The sequence below is a fragment of the Rutidosis leptorrhynchoides genome, chromosome 2, assembly GCF_046630445.1.
Source record: "Rutidosis leptorrhynchoides isolate AG116_Rl617_1_P2 chromosome 2, CSIRO_AGI_Rlap_v1, whole genome shotgun sequence".
Taxonomy (NCBI): Eukaryota; Viridiplantae; Streptophyta; class Magnoliopsida; order Asterales; family Asteraceae; genus Rutidosis; species Rutidosis leptorrhynchoides.
In genome coordinates, this window is record NC_092334.1 from 644,131,665 (window position 1) to 644,150,178 (window position 18,514).

The 18,514-nt window shown below is 32.8% G+C and overlaps 1 protein-coding gene across 1 annotated transcript; it reads right to left on the reverse strand.

Moving 5' to 3' along the window:
* Window positions 1-7,313: 7,313 nt before the first annotated feature.
* LOC139893747 (protein MIZU-KUSSEI 1) lies at window positions 7,314-8,690 on the reverse strand. Its single transcript, XM_071876921.1, has 2 exons — window positions 8,382-8,690; window positions 7,314-8,054 (listed from the first exon to the last, which is right to left on the reverse strand). Exons 1-2 carry the CDS (start codon window positions 8,649-8,651, stop codon window positions 7,443-7,445), a joined length of 882 nt encoding a protein of 293 aa, XP_071733022.1. The 5' UTR covers window positions 8,652-8,690; the 3' UTR covers window positions 7,314-7,442.
* Window positions 8,691-18,514: the final 9,824 nt, after the last annotated feature.

Here is an 18,514-nt window from a genome sequence, read left to right on the forward strand (position 1 = left end):
GCATTACTAGAGATGTCTCATTCATGGAACTTTTCATTTGCATTCGTAGTTTATGTTAATTTCAAACAATGGCTTTGTAACGACCTTAGGGTCAAATACTTATGTTTATGCTCCTATTCGTAGGATGCACGTTATCTTTTGTAAAACGCTGTCTTTTTATGAATGCAAACTGGTTTTCAAACAGCATATCATGTTTGACCGTGTGAAGATCCTGTTGTTGACGAATCGTACACGATGGTTTTGTACGGGGCGTCACAGGTTAGGGACGGAAATATAGTTATATATTTTTTTTTTATTACGATTTAGATGAAAACGTGTAGACACTCATTCATGAATGCATCTATATTAGGTAATACACATTTTAAAAATATTAAGTAACGTATAAATGCAAACACACGTACGAGTATACATATATTCACTAACAACGATTATGGAACTTATATATGAATACACTATATCAAATGTATACATCCAACAAACGTATAAATATTGATGAATATATGTTATATTTGATGGTAAAAGTGTATTCTAAGATATTTTGGTACTTACACGTGTTCATTCGTGCTTGCAAACTCGTTAAAATCTCAATTATAACAAACATCCGTCCCAAATCCGTAGCTAATTACTGACGGATTAGGGACGGTCGTATTTTTATATTTTTTTTAAATTACGAGTTAGATGAAAACGTATAGACACTCATTCCTAAATGCATCTATATTAGTTAAAAACATTTTAAAAAATATTAAGTAGCGTATAAATGCAAACATAGGTACGAGTATACATATATTCACTAACAACGATTATGAAACTTATATATAAATACACTAAATCAAATGTATATATCCGACAAACGTATAATATATTGATGAATATATGTTATATTTGATAGTAAAAGTGTGTTGTAAGACATTTTAGTATTTATACGTGTTCATTCGTGCTCGTAAACTCGATAATCCTCAATTATAAAAACGCCTGTCCCAAATTCGTCCCTAATTACCGACGGATTAGGGTCGGCCATATATTTCATAATTTTTTTTACATTAGTATTTAGACGAAAACGTATAGACACTCATTCATGAATGGATCCATATTAGTTAATAAACATTTTAAAAATTCTAAATAGCGTATAAATGCAAACACGCGTACGGGTATACATATATTCACTAACAACGATTATGGAACTTATATATAGATACACTATATCAAATGTATACATTCAACAAACGTATAATATATTGATGAATATATGTTATATTTGATGGTAAAAGTGTATTCTAAGACATTTTGGTAATTATACGTGATCATTCATGCTCGTAAACTCGATAAAATCTTAATTATAAAAAAATTCGTCACAAATCCGTCTTTAATTACCGACGAATTAGAGATGGCCATTTATATAAAAACACTAGAATGCATGACCGTCGGAAATCCCTCGCAAAACATAATATTTAGGGACGGATTAGGGATGACCATATATTTTATATTTTTTTTTAAAATTAGTATTTAGACGAAAACGTATAGACACCCATTCATGAATGCATCGAATACCAAATAGCGTATAAATGCAAACACGCGTACCAGTATACGTATATTCATTAACAACGATTATGGAACTTGTATATAAATACACTATATCAAATGTATACATTCGACAAACGTATACTATATTGGTGAATATATGTTATATTTGATGGTAAAAGTGTATTCTAAGACATTTTGGTACTTATGTGTGTTCATTCATGCTCGTAAACTCGATAAAATTTAAATTATAAAAATAATCCGTCACAAATCTGTCCTTAATTACCGACGGATTAGGGATGGCCATTTATATAAAAATACAAGAATGCATGACCGTCGAAAATCCGTCGCAAAACATAATATTCAGGGACGGATTAGGGACTGATTTCTGGGCATAGCTAATCCGTCGGTAATCTGTCGCAAATGTTATATTTAAGGACAGATTACCGACAGAAAAGTTATCGTAGTTAATCCGTCGCTAAAACGTCGTAAATGTGTGTTAAATTTAGTTTTTATGAATTGGTTGGAAAGTCGTCGGAAATCCGTCGGTATTTAGGGACGCAATTATATGCCGTCGAAAATCCGTAGCTAATTTCAGATTTTCTAGTAGTGTAACGTTGCGATTGCGTTCTCGTACAAGGTCTTGATCGGTAATGTCCACATGTTTATTATGCCAGCGGGTTTATTATTTGTTTGAGAGATGAATAAGGTAGATGGATTTGTGTACGGATGGATAGCTTGGGTAATGGATGACGTGCTGCGTGTGTGTTTGGGAAAATTGGCTTTTTAAATTTGTAATACTTAAAGTACTAAACACCAATGCACGCCTACGGGCAGTGGACCCGATAGCCGTAGTATAGTGATTGGTAAGTTAAAGTTTGTTTTACAAGGAGGCGGAGTGTTTAAGGCTAGTGATTGACAATTTATATTATTCTCACAGTAACAGATACTTGGTGGTTTTTATGGTGATAAACTGAAATAATAATAAAGAGACAAATAAATAATAAAACGAGTATTGACTTGGACGTTACTTCCCCTGGCTTTTGGACTAACGATGAAAACCATTAAACACAATGCATCAATTTTAACCATATGAAGATTATAGACCGATCTTCATACCTTTGAAAACAAAGTTAAGTTTAAACCAAACAATTTGGCATAAATGACATATAGTAATTGGTGTGATTAACCAATCGTAGCTCGATTACTAGTCGCAACTACCACAACTTCTTAGATTCGGCTAGGTTTAAAACACGCAGGTTAGGAGTGTACTGAACAAGTCATCGTCAAATTTTCCGTTCCACTAGCATGTTAAAAAAGTTTAAACTTGTTTCCTTGATAAAACGATTACTACACTTTTAAGAAAAAGAGTTTAACCGAAACGGTGTTTTGAATAATACGCGTACAAACACAAATTAAAATACATTTTATTTAAACTGAATTCGGTTTTCAAGTTGAGTATGAAGCCGTTGGATGATTATTAGTCAGTTGGTGGCTTCTTCCAAGTCTAGCCGGCGGCTAGGTAAAACCCAATCGGCGATTGAAAGTGAACAGAATACCATCTTTGTTAGAATTCCGGAGTTCATATTTTCAAGTAAATACTAATAATTTGGTCTATAATCGTGACAAAAATAACAATATAAATAAAAGACGTGAATATATGCATAAATAAAAGTAAGAGCAATTACCTTAATGATAAAATTGATGAAGATTAAACAAGAACTTCAAACTTGTAATAAATTCTAAATAAGTGCAGGAATTAGGAGGTTGGGGCAAGAGGTGTGCAATTCTTCCCTAAAATTAAACAAATAAACTATCTAAACTACTAATGTTTCTACTCTAAAATATAAAAGAATTAAGAGATTGGAGAATGAGATAATTCTAGGAGAAATGTGTATGGAAAAGTGGTGAAAAGGGCTTCTATGAGGCTTGTGGTCAAAGTGAATAAATGGAAAATTATATGTCTTAAAGAATTTTCATGACGTTTTATATGAAATAAAGGTCTTTGTTGCCCATTGACCATGGTAGTTAAACACTTTGACTTGGGCAAGAAGTTCTGAAACTTTGACTTTGTTGTTGACCCAGAATGGCTTCAGTTGCCGGCTTGGATGGGTCAAGCCGCCGACTACTGTTGATTCAGCCAAAACCCTTCAAATGAAAGTTGTAGAGCTCTATTTACGGACATCTGGCATTTAGCTTCAATTCACCCTAATCGGAGTCCGGATGAGTGAGTTATGGACAAAACAATACATCATGCAGGTTTCTTTTCTTCCAAGCCATAAACATACGACGGTTGACTTCCTAGCCGGCGGCTCTTGTGCACTTAGCCGGCGGTTAATGTCTTCGGTTATAACTGATGCTTTGAATGCAGGAATTAGCCGGCAGCTGTGATGCTTGAGCCGACAGATGTTTTGGCGAGAGTCAAATGATCTTTAATTGTCTTCTGACACTCCTACCATTTCAAGACTAAGCCGGTGGCTAGTCTTTTAATCTGGGCGGGAATATAATTTCTTCATACGGCAGTTAAACTGAATGGGAGCTGGCGGCCGAAGATAACTTACTTTGAGTTTACACTTATGCTCCAACTTTAGCTGTTCCATCCCCCTTTTTACCTACTTCAACATATTTTTTTCACTAAGTGCATAAGAAATTTTTTTGTTGGATTTTACATATAAGTATAAGATATGGTGATAAAAAAATAGATAAAGATATTGCCCCAAAAGTAGTGTGAAAATATGTATAATGTGGGCAATATCAATGGGGTCGATGGAGTCGGGTCGGACTCCAACCCGTTATTACATACACTAAGGAGATAGTTGTATCCAAAGAGAGATTCTTTGTCCGAAGCGAGTGGCATTGATCAAATTATTGCTCAGCGATACTTTTTGTTGTTCAAAGACTTCCTTCCCTCGTAGGATAATGATGTGGAAGTGCGGCGTGTTTCAGGTCGCTAATCTGATGATATCAAAAGGAGTCGTAATCAGCGGGGCAGAGGCAGATGTTGTTGTGGGATGGTATGATCGAAAGTAAGGGAAGAAGCTGGTTTTGCTTAAAATCTTTCAGGGGAGATTGTTGAGATGAAGAATTCAAACAAAACAGAGAAACAAGGTGCATGGCACCCCTCGTGGATCTCGAGGTTACTGTCACGAAAGAAGATCACTGATGTCAAGACGTGAGAATAGTAGCCGAACGTTTGAAGCCCGGAGGTTTCAAGAGCCTCGTGGATCGCGAGGGACGGCTCGCGAAACGCAACCTTGGCGCGTTGTTTCTTTATTTTGTATACTCTATAGATAAAATAAAACTCTGACTTCTTGTAACCTTAATACCTACAATAATTAATAAGAATTTTTCTTTGGTTGACAGTGGATTAAACCAATAGCAATATTGGACATAACCACGTTAAATTCATCGTGTTGTTTACGTTTCTTGCATTTATTTTCGCGTTCCCTTTGTGATTACATGTTTGTTGTGTTCTGGGTGATAACTTAGACATGTTAAGTTCCTATTGGGGCTCGGTAAATTCCTAACATTTTCCTTAATATACTTTGAATTCGATTTTTAGTTAAACCAAATTCATATTTTAAATATCAAAAATCAAATTCAAATTCATTTTAGATTCACCTCGATCGTAAAATCACTTTCAAATTCATTTTTTTTTTCAGTTTAATTTCATTTCGATATTCAGATTAAACAATTTTATATATCCAATATCGTGATACACCCATAGTTAAAACGATCAACACAAAATATGGTATGTTTCGTCGATTCCTTCTACTTTTTTTATCTCGCAACAGTTGTCATTCAACTTGACAAAATTTGCGACTCTTAGGTTTACCCCACCCGATTAAAGATTGTCAAATTCTGCAAATCTAAACCAACACATGGATGAAAAAATGCAATTTACTCTAAAAGGTACATTACACTCGTTATAGTGAGATTGAGTATTGTTGTTGTAGTTTAGAAAGCAAGTTGTGAGGCAAACACACTGGAGGCTGCACTTGTAATTATACATAACAATCATTCGATGATCAATCGTGAATCGACAACGCACACTCATGTAGCTAAATGTTCCTTTATTCTCTATGTCATGGGAAACACAATTGATTGAATGATACTATATCCTAAGAGAAAAGTAGGAACCAGATTGAACGTGTGGCTGTCTATACTGCTATGTGGGGCAAGTGTCGTTCAATGGAGATCGAATAGCTAAGTTGACGAAAAAAATCGATAAGGATTAGGACAAGAAGAAACCAACAAGAACAACACACCTAAAGTTTTCTATTTAGTACTATATTGAATTTCATTTCATTTATACAGCTGATCATAAATCATAAGTAGTACGTACTACGACTGATATATACCTGTTCCATTTTACAAGTTTTTTGTATTAGTCTTATTTTCATCTCTTTACGGTTGTACATGACATAATCTTTATAAGGATACTCGAGAGTGATTCAAATTGAACTACCCAAAACCTGTAAAGTATATTGTAAATTGCATTGAGTAGTGACCAAATAAACTTTGGTATGGTTTTGATTTTGATTTTTGTTTTGGGTTGCTTATTTTTTATGCATTCATTAAAAGTCATAAACTTTCAGAAATCATTTAATTTTAGGTAACGTTTCAAGCTCATGATTTTCGTTACTTGCTCTTTCTTAGTTTGATTAACTTTGGTAACTCTAGTGCAACTGTGAAAATCCTAAATTTGCATTTTGCTATTTTGTGACATTTTTAGCTGATATGATGCCTCTGAACACATGGATGAACATCCAAAATCGACCAATTTACACATGTGAATGGCCATTTTTATGTCTACCCCATAAATCCTTATGATTCATCTGATAACATGCACTAAAACTTGTACAGGAGGCTGCACTAATGATTGAATCAACTCAGAGGAAAAGGTGAATCGACAACACGCACGACACACCATGTTTATGACAACCAAGTTAATAACCACAAAACCTTGCTCTAAGATCAATAAAATGATGAGTTAACACCATGTGTTAAACGTTTTAAAAATCAGCTGCACTCAATCATGAAAAACTTCGACAAATTCCAGTTCTTCATGGTTTAGGAAAATCAAGAAGCACGTTGAACGTGCGGTTGTCTACATTGCTATGCGGGGCAGGTGTCCGACACTGGATGACCAAAGAATGATACTTAGGACAGTAAGAAACTAACAAGAAAGACACCTAATGTTTTTGCTTTAGTACTATTTGTGGACACCTATGTGCACATTCATTGATGCTTTAATGAATTTCATTTAAACAATAACTGATCATAACTAGTATTTTTGCTTATTAAGGATTAAGGATACTTGTCAAATTTACAATTTTTTTCCCATTCATTCTGCACTTGAACTAATCTTTATAACGATCCTCAAGAGTGGCTCGAATTTATCTACTCTAAACCTGTTAACTATGTTTCGAATTGCGTTACTAAGTGCCTAATTAACTTCGGTTTGGTTTTTCTTTTGGGTATAGTAGCACACTCTTTATCCAAAATATATAAAAAGTCATAAACTTTCATAAATCAGTTCATTTTGAATAATCTTCCTAACCATCACAAGATGCCCTAGTAGTTAGCTCCACATAAGAGAAAAGTCAACATGGTCAAAGTTACCAACAAGGCGGCTATCATGTCAATTTAACTGGCTATTGGCTAACCAAGTTAGTTCATGACTTACATACAACTACTGAGAACAAAGACAATTACATTTCATGCAATTATATACAAAACCTTATATGAACCTATATCTCATACGATGAATCAAGCAACATATTCATCTTGATTTGAGTGATCGAAGAACTAGATTAATATATATTTGCAGTAGCTATCTAATACAATTCATAAATATATAGATATAGATACACACTCTCCCATAGATACATACATGTATTGGTATAAACATTGTACTTCTGTTAAGAAGATGATCTTAAAAGATATATACTAAGTTCTTGGCTAGTACTATGAGGATTAGAGACGGATCGTCCATCCTGGTCTGGATTTATCATATGAAACGATTCTGAGTTCGATGATCCAATGATTCGGTGAAAACTGGCTCTGAGGTACATGATACCGTTATTCCCATTAGTACGATGTTCATTTTCTGCTGGCAAAACCCCTGCTCCAACTGAGATGGATTGCATACGGGTAAGTGTAGCTGAATCAGCAGCTGTCATCTTACGTCTAGTCGCATAACCAACTTTTCGTCCGTTGCAGTACATAGACCAAACTGGGACTTCAAATATCCCACCATCATTATTTTTTGGTTGTTGTTGTTCCTCCACAAGAGCAATACGTAAGAGACCGTGTTGCATTTCCTTTGCTAAATAAGATGTAGGAATTGCAAATTCCAAAAGTAGAAGAGGGTGTGAAAATGATGCCAAGGTGGTGGTTGTCAATCTTCTTGATGGTGTTCGACGGTGATGATGGTGGTGAATGTCGTCCTGGAGACAAAAACTAACACGTCCGTTTTTCAGCCCAAAGAATGTACCTTTTACGGTTGTACAAGATGATGACAACGAACGATTCTAAAAAATTCAAACCGTTCACAGAGATTAAAATTATTTAAAGATAAGAGACTAGTGTGCTCATTACCCTAGTTATATGGGTGATGATCCGTACCCAACTTAACTAAACCTGCATTATAATTATAATGTTGTATTGGACAACCTTTTAAAACATTTTTAGTGGTGTATGGATAAAATTTGATGGTGTGCGCTGCCCTATTTATGTACACGGATAGTTAAAATTTGAACCCACAAGCTCTTTGTTGACAAACCACGCAAATACCGCTAGACTTTCGAAAAAATAGTAAGTTTACAAGATTTTGTATTAGCAAATGAAATGATGCTTACAGTGGTCAATGCGGATGATGGCGACGGTGAATCTGTGTCACTAGAGAAAGCTGATGAAGAAGAACAAGAATCAGGAGAATAATTGGAACCCTGATCAGGATGAGGTTCAAAACCAGCACCACAACAAGCCGGAACTATGCAATCGAGCAGGGACCGAAGAGACCGGCGAAGTCCAACTTCCCTGTTGCTGCAGTCCATGGTAGTTGCTGTGGTAATCATCTGCATTCCCATAGGTCCCCTTTCCCTTCCCAAGTCTATCATAGTTCTCATTTTGAACCACAAATAAAACTAAGTGTGTATGTGTGGACATGTAGGTGTAGGGGTGGTATGTAAAGGCTAAAGAACTCACTGTATTATATATAGATACTTAGGGAAATGTACAACTTTGAATGGAACAGTGGGGTCTAAAATGTCATATTTGAATGCATGACCTATATGTAATTCTAATACACGATCGAAAAAGTTATTACGTGTAAAGGTAAGAACATAATGAAGAAGAATAACTGTAGATTAGACATAAGGTGGTGACGGTGACTATACATGTTTGTTGGTTGCAAAAGGTAGCCAACCATGAGTGACTGATTAATCCTTTATGATGTTTAAATGTTGATTTTTATTCATATCTCGTCTAGTTCTAGTTTACATATGCCGTACGCAAGTGTAGCATGAACGAAGGTAATTATTTAGGTTACAAGATTAACGTAAGTGACCGAGTATATCATGATGAGGTCAGCAAAAAGGGTTAGAAACGGTCACCCGATACCCGGATAGGTCGCGTACATCTAATCTCGAGGTAGCCTGAACAGAAAAAAACTTTTATCTGTCTACGTACATTATGAGTATAATAACTAGAATACTACTATAAAATAGAATCTGCAAGTATTAAAACAAAAGGGTAGGGCAGGTCAGTGCATGTTTGTGACTTTTTAAGCAGAAGAAAAGTGAAGAAATGTTGGCTGAACACTAATTGAGACCAACCAAGCATGCACATAGTGATGAGTGAGTGAGATCAGTTTTGAGAAAAGCATGATCAACTTGAATAATTGGACCCCTACCCACCCTTCAAAAGAATCAAACTTAATTTTGGTACCAAATTATAACCTTTGTGGGGCTAGAGTGTATGTTAAAGAGACCGAGTTTGATCCAAGAATAGAAAGGGCATCTAACTTTAATTAGCACCTATCTTTCTATTCATTCATGCTTAATTGTTTAATATCAAATCATCTATATATGCCTTGATTTAAGTAAATTGGATACATAATTGTGGTGTTGAATACACCATTAGCAATTTAATATCAAATAATTGTGACAATTGCTTTAGTTTAATGGGGCCATGCCACCACTAAAACACATAAGTTTGAAGGTTTTGATGATGTGAATTAGCTTTTTCTCGAAGTGCCACCAAATTAAGTGTATAGTTATGGATGCTTTTAAGTATTAAATTTGAATGCTGTTGTGGTCAACAATCATCAAAAGATTAGTTTTGAGAAAGTAATTAAGTAGTACTCCTCCGTCCCACTTAAAGTGTCCACATTTCTATTTTGGAACGTCCCATATCAAGTGTCCACTTTGTGTTTCAACCAATCAGAAGAGCTTATTCTGGAGAGAGAATATTTCTGATTGGTGGAGAATGGAGTTAGTGGGATTTTCTAAAACTGTGTGTAAAAAGTAAGTGGACACTTGTAATGGGACGGAGGAAGTAGTTGATTGCAATGATGGGGATGAGTCATTAGTGAATATAAGAGAGGCATTTGATTTTGTGTTGGTACCTTTTTACCTTCTTCAAGGCTTTTTTCCAACAAGAGAATATGATTTGTTTTTGCATAAGTGGTGGAGGCCTACTTTTGTATTAAATAATATAAAGGGTTGTTAGTAACAACTCTATGTTGTGCATATCAAAAGAGTTTTTATAAATATTTAGTTGATTAATACATTTTCATTACAAATAACCTTATTTTATATATAATATAGGCATAAGATTATAAGTTACATAATAAAATAAATTAGTTCCGAGATTGTTGTGAGAGCAGATGGAAGTAAATAAAAAGGGTACGTGTGAAATTACGAAAATACCCTTTAACAATAAAATATCGGAGTGAATAGTAAAGGCTTGTAATGATATAATTATAATATAAGATTTTAAGTTACATAATAAAATAAATTAGTTAACTAGGACTATCAATACTAAACCATAATCAGTGATATGAATTTTAAGATATAATTGCAATGAATCATTTTAGAAGATGACCAATTTCAATGTACGTGTGTAGGAATAACTATGTTTTAGTCGGGTTCAGATATGCTAGAACCAACTGGTCTGCAATATGCAGATGACATTCTAATTTTTTGTGAGTGGCTGACAATTAATATCCTAAACCTAATTAGAATTTTAAACTTCTTTGGTGAGTTCCTGGAATGTGATAGTAAATAGATTAAAGAAAAGCTCGCAATTTGGAAGGCGGACATGTTTATCAGTAGGTGGGCGCTTGAATTTGACAAAATCAGTTCTTGGAAGCTTGACGATGTATTATATGGCGTTATTCAAAGCCCCTAACAAAGTTATCAGCTCCTTGGAATCGATTAGAAGAGACTTTTTGTGGAATACTCTTGATAAAAAAAAAAAGGCCTCCATTGGATATGTTGGAAAAAGGCTTTAGCTTCAAAAAAGATGGAGCTATGGGAATAGTAGGGGGTTTAAAAGCGAAGAATATAAGCTTATTATGTAAATGGTAGTGGCGATTCAAGCATGAAAAAAGCGCTATGGTACAAGATTATACATTCATTGTATGGCGAAAATGGATGCTTAATTGTTGATACCGGAAGATCCAACATACTGCTTACATGAAGGCAAATTAGAAATGCAGGTCTTATTGCAAATAATTTTTATATACCCTTTAAAAGCTCATTTAAACTTAGCATTGGTGACGGGTCAACAGTCAAGTTTTCGTCTGATCCGTGGTAAACAAACATATCCAGCAACCTGGCCGAAGCCTTCCCCAGGTTGTTTGCACTTGACGTGAATCCAGAAGCAAGGGTCTTGAATAGAGCTGTAAAAGAAGTCAGCGGTTCCAATAGGGTGAGAGGAAATTGGGCTTGGCGATCAGACATTCGAGGATGAAAAAACAACGATTTGGAGGCACTTTCTACCATTCTGGCAGCAGCCCCACATCTCTCTTCGTCACCTGATTAGGCTTATGGTCTAGCCATTCTGTGATGTACTGATATTGGAGTATTAATCAAATTCATCTTGGTTTTGAAAAAATAAAAAGAATAGCTATGTTTGCTTGATCTTATTAAATATAATAATTTTTGGTACTTCTACAAATCAAGTAGATCGTGTAAAATGATAATGACAACTTGTTTATACTGGCCTTTCAAAGGTGTTAAATATCTATGTCGATTACGTTTTGATCTATTCATCATCATTTGTTAGTGATTAACCTTTAACCATTAAATGAATTTCTCTGTACACGTAGCTGTTTCAAATATACCTTTTGATATTTTTAAACTGCCATTAATAATTAATAAATAACATTATATTGTTATAATTCAGTAGGCTTATAACTACCTTTAATGGTTATAAGAACAAAGAGAGAAAAAGAGAGAAGAAGGAGAGAAGAAATATTGATATTGATATTTCAAGAGAAATGGTACACCTTAAATGGTTACCATACATGTCTATTTATAGTATAAAATATTACTATGCAAGAAATATAATAATAATAAAATTAACATCCAATCTAGATATTTTATAACACAATCTAGATATTTTATAACACTCCCCCTTGGATGACAATTTTATTAGAGAATAACTAGTACTGCCTCGTTAAAAACCTTGCTAAAGAAAACCCATTGGGATAAAACTTTAGCTAAGGGAAAAAGAGTGCAGTATAGAGTTGACTCCCCCTCAAGTAGGCAACGCCTGAGTTGTTACATCTTCTGAACATGCCTCATGCCAATATTATGAACGTGTGTTCTGAAAATAGCAGTTGGCAGTGCTTTGGTATAAAGATCAGCAGAGTTGTTGATTGAACGTATCTCATTTTAATCTGGTTGTCTTTTACGAGATCTTGAGTATATGAGAAGAATCTGAGGTTTTCATCTGAAACTGTATCATCTAAATCTTTTATGTACAAGTTTAGCCCCTGTGATTTGTCTACAGTCTCCTTCATGGTTTGCTCAAACCCTTGTTTCAATTCCTATTCCCTTGTAGTCTTTTCTGAGCCTTACCAATATACCATTCTTTTCCATCAAACTTATGACCATTAAGACCGTCTATGGCTTTGGCGCCTCGTCAGTATTTATATTTTGTTCAGTCACTTTTGATACTCTTCTTTCATTTGTATTATGCAAGCTGCATTATCTTCATATATAGTTGTTGGTGAAGATAGTTGTTAGTCTTTTATAGCGTTCTAGTCCACAAGAATCAATAATGATTTGTGTCATTGATCTCAACCAAACACATTTTCGAGTAGTTTCATATAATGCAATCACTTCGTCATGATTTGATGATGTTGCAACAAGTGTTTGTTTTAAGAACGCCATGATTTTGTGGTACCTCCATTTAGGAATACATATCGAGTTTGAGATTTATCTTTATGAGGATTTGATGAATGACCTGTATATACATAATCAACCAAATCTTGTTTTGAAACGTTAGAATAAAATAATTTTAAATCAGCAGTTTCTCAAGGGTATCAAAATATGTGTTTGATCCCGCTCCATTGTCATTTGAGCTGAATCTTGCCAACAAATTAACTGCAAGATAAATGTCAGGTCTTGTACAATCTATAAGATACATAAGAACCTCAATTGCACTAAAATATGGAACTTCCGATCTGTTAAGATTTTCATGATCTTCGCAGGGATGAAATAGATCAGTGTCAATATTGAGTGATCTAACAACAATGAGTGTCTTTAAAAAAAATGTTTTAAAATCTTTTCGGTATAAGTTGTTTGATGTACAAGTAAATCATTAGGCATATGCTCAATTTGCAATCCAAGGTAATACTTGGTTTTTTCAAGATCTTTCATTTCAAAATAATTCTTTAGAAGTTGAATGATTTCATAGATCTCTTTATTTGTTCATATGATGTTAAGAACATTGACATAAACAACTACGATCTCATATCCGAACATTGTTTTTATAAAACATACGTGCAAAATAAGTTTATATTTATACCCTTTTTTTTTATCAAGTAGTCATCTAATCGGTTATACCACATACGTCCCGTTTGTATAAACTCATTTAGAAATCTTTGTGATTTAATGGAATATATTCCCTTGGGTTTTACATTAGATGCTTATGATACCTTAACCCTTTAGGTATATTCATATATATCACTATTAAGTGATCCATACAGATAAGTAGTAACAACATTCATGAGATGCATTTAAATAACTACCAGGTTGATTAAGTATCTAATAAGTAATTGTATCCATTACAGGAGGATAATTTTTCCTCCTAATTCATTTCTGGTCTTTGTGGGAAATATTGAGTTACAAGTCTAGTTTTGCCTTGTAACTTCATTTGCACATTTCTTTTCGGATAAAAATTCATTTGTATCCCATACGTTTCACATCTTTAAAAGTGATAACGATTGATCCGAAAACTTTTCTTTTATCGAGCGATTCTAATTCAGCTCGTATTGTTCCTTTCCATTGAGCTCAATCATGTCCATTTTGTATATTCAATGACAGATTTTAGTTCCAGATCATCATCTTTATTCATGATGTCATTGTAACATTATATGAAAATATCTCATAGAGATTTTAATTTCATTTCGGTTCCATAATATTGCATAATTTATCGCAATTTTAGTATTTACATTTATCAATATCCTCTGCAGAAGGAATATTGATTTGTGGTTCTTCTTGAACACTTTCTTTTACCTCATTATCAGCTGATTTTCTTTTTCGAGGATTTTTATCTTCGGAACCAATTGATCTTCCACGTTTGATGCGTGGCAAAGACTCAACAGTGACATTATTGCCAGCTTTTGGAATTTCAGTTCGAGCTGAAGCATTTATTGCTGGTATATATGATTTAGTCACCTTTTTTTTTATATCTGTAAATGCATAAAGTAATTAATTTGCAAGTTCTTGCATATGCATTATTTTTTGAACTTTAGTTTCACATTCTTTTGTGCGAGTTCAATATACCTTAATTGATGTTCACATCATGAAGCATCATTTTATTATTTTTTTTACTTCACCCCCCTAATCTAGGGAACAATGTTTTATTAAAATGACAATCAGCAAAACGTGCTGTAAAAACATCACCCGTCATGGGTTCAGTATATCTTATGATTGAAGATGTTTTATATCCAAAATATATTACCATCTTTCTTTGAAAAAACATTTTATTGTGTTGTGGTGATACAATTGGAACATACACTGCACAACCAATGTTCTACGGTGGAAAATATTTGGCTCTTAGCCAAAATCAAGTAGTAAGTGAAAATATTTATGACTTCCACATGGTATAATGCGAATTAATGTCGCAGCATGTAAATTTACATGTCCACATATAAATATTGATAGTTTTGTACTCATTATCAATTGTCTAGTTATTAGCTGCAAGCGTTTATCTATTGATTTAGCTAAACCAATTTTGTGTATGCACATGAGCAACTGGATGTTCAACAACAATCCCTGTAGATATATAATGATCATTAAATGCTTGAGATGTTAACTCACCAGCATTATCAAGTCTCATCCTTTTAATGGTGTAATCAGAATAATGTGTTCTCAATTTAATAATTTGTGCAAGAAACTTTGCAAATGCCATATTACGGCTTGATAACATGCAAATATGAGACCATCCGCTAGATGCGTCTATTAGAACCATGAAATATCAAAATGGTTCACATGATGGATGAATTGGTTCATATATCTTACCTTGAATTCTTTCAAGAAATATTTGTGATTCTTTTTCACAATATACTTTTCATTAATCACCATATGTGTTTTCCATTAATCACCATATGTGTTTTTTTTTTTTTTTTAAATCACCATATGTGTTTTTTCATCATATATCCTTTTCACCATATACGCTTTTAATCATATGCGCTGTGTTTTTCACCATATGCGCTTTTAATCATATGCGCTGTGTTTTTCACCATATGCGCTTTTAATCATATGCGCTTTTCATCATATGCGATGTGCTTTTCATCATATTCGCTTTTTATCATATGCGCTGCGCTTTTCATCATATGCGCTTTTCATCATATGCGTTTTTCATCATATGCGCTTTTATAATATGCGCTTTTTATGTGAATAGTAAATTAATTAATTTCGTTTTACTATTCATATGAATTAATTTCGATTTACTATTTTGTTAATTGAGTAATATATATACATCATATATACTTGTGACTCCGAAGGCTCAAATGAATTTGACCATATAGTTATATGTTGTACCTTGCACATTAATTTTCAGTAGAAGCTTTAGATGCATATTTTTTCTTCTTGATGAACTATTTGTTTCATATCTAGCTTAGGCAATTATTGTGAACATTTGGTCCCTATAAGAGCATTTATCTTTTAGACTTTTAGTTGATTCGTACTTGTCACAATTAGGGATAGCACCCGCGGGTCGTGGATGCGGATCCATTGGATTCATCACCCGTACCCGTGGATTTTTTTTTAAATCAAATAACTGGAAATTTGGATTTTTTTTTTTTTTTTTTTTTAAGAGACATCCAATTGAACCCTTGTTCGTTGAAACAATTTGACTATATTTTTACTCCCCATTATTAAACGGGCCATTTTGATGCACACTCTTAAAAAAATAATTTGTTTTTTAAGTTTTATTATTCAACCTCCTTTTTTCAACGGTCACGTTTTTAACAAAACATTTGACAAGTTTGGAAAAAAGTTTTTTATTGATTATCATCAAAAGTTTTCTATTGTCACTCTACTGGATGGAATTATGGCATACAACCAAAATTGCAACCCAACACTACATAAGAACAAAAAGGTTGTTTTTAATTAACATATGTATATGTGTTAAACTCGGAATAATAATAACTTATTTTAGAAAATTAACATAAGACATGTTGAAACATTTTTGTCACATTTAGCTCATCAAGTCTAATACTTATCATTGATAGATTTTATCACGTCTAGGAGATGTTTACTTTTTTCTTGTATTAAGTCCTACTTTCATTTACCTTTGTTTGGAAAAAAGTTTTTTTTTTACTTTGCTTTCCCCCTTTCTGTAAAACTCATTTAAACATTTTCTTTGTTTTTTTTTTTTTTTTTTTTTTAAAAAACTTCCTTTTTTTTACGTTACCCGTAAATTATAAATATATAAAAAAAACTTTTTGTTTAATTTTTTTTTCTAGTTTTTAAAAGGCCACTTGACCAATTTTTTAATTCTTTCACAACACCTGATATCGTGATCGTGACCTTTCACCAAAGCAAGAGATATTCTTGATAAACTAAACACGGACTCGTGTTTGAAATTGTCGGCCACAAAAAAATTCATTTGATAAAAGTATATATATTTTTTTTAGTTATAGAAGGAGACCACTTCATTTTCAATACTTCATTTTTGACAAAAAACTATTCCATTTTACCATCCCCTTTTTTTTTCTTACTTTAACTTTTAAGATATACTTTTAATAAAAATACAAACTACTTTTTCTTATTTTAACTTTTAAGATTTACTTTTAATAAAAATACAAACTACTTTTTGTATTTTAACTTTTAAGATTTACTTTTAATAAAAGTACAAACTACTTTTTCTTATTTTAACTTTTAAGATTTACTTTTAATAAAAATACAAACTATTTTTTTATTTTAACTTTTAAAATTATAAATTTAAGAATAAACATTAGTATGCATGAAATAAATAATGATTAATTGCATAAGTAATCATAAATGTTAGATAACATATAAAGACCCCGTCGTATTCGTATTGATCGGAATTAATCTCGACCCATGGTACCGTGTTGTCAAATGACGTGTTGCGTACATAAAGTACCGTGTTGTCAAATGACGTGTTGCGTACAATCATGAGGTCTTATTAACATAAATATAAATGTTAGTGAAGTTAATAAGAGTTAGATTACAGAAAATATAATTCAGGTGGTATAACCGACCATATATAACTTAAATAACATAAATATAAATGTTAGTGAAGTTAGTAAAAGTTAGATTACAGAAATATAATTCAGGTGGTATAACCGACCATATATAACTTAAATAACATAAATATAAATGTTAGTGAAGTTAGTAAAAGTTAGATTACAGAAATATAATTCAGGTGGTATAACCGACCATATATAACTTAAATAACATAAATATAAATGTTAGTAGTCCAAAATTTGATATATTCGAGTCTGAAAATTATTAATAATTTCATACCTTGATTAGTGATTCGTGATCGTTTGAGATATCTTTTAATTACACTAAGCTTTTCGTGCTGATAACGTGTTATAATTCAGTAGGCTTATAACTACCTTTAATGGTTATAAGAACAAAGAGAGAAAAAGAGAGAAGAAGGAGAGAAGAAATATTGATATTGATATTTCAAGAGAAATGGTACACCTTAAATGGTTACCATACATGTCTATTTATAGTATAAAATATAACTATGCAAGAAATATAATAATAATAAAATTAACATCCAATCTAGATATTTTATAACACAATCTAGATATTTTATAACATATATCACATAAATCACTTTAATTAATTAATAATCATGATCCAATCTTAAACATACTATAAAAAGCGTTTTTTACATTCAAGTTTTATTTAAGTTGAATTAAACGATCAGACGTATTTTATACTTTTAATTGACCATATATATTTATTTTTTAAGGGACTACTAAACTATGAAGTCATCAAGAGAGTAGCAATATTTTTGAGAAAAGAGGGAATGGATTTTAACCTAAGATATGATAATTTTTTGAAAAAAATGGGAGAGGAGTATAATATTTTTTCTTTTTCTTTTTGAAAGGCGGGGAGTATAATATTTCTATTATAATAATGTCGTTTGAGGTGGCCAACAATTGTAGGCAATTGGCATGATATTTGGGCCTAGGCCTAATGGCCCATGTTCTAATTCATTCAATTAGAAAAAAATAATAGCCACGACATACTTTCAACTTTTGATGTGGTGG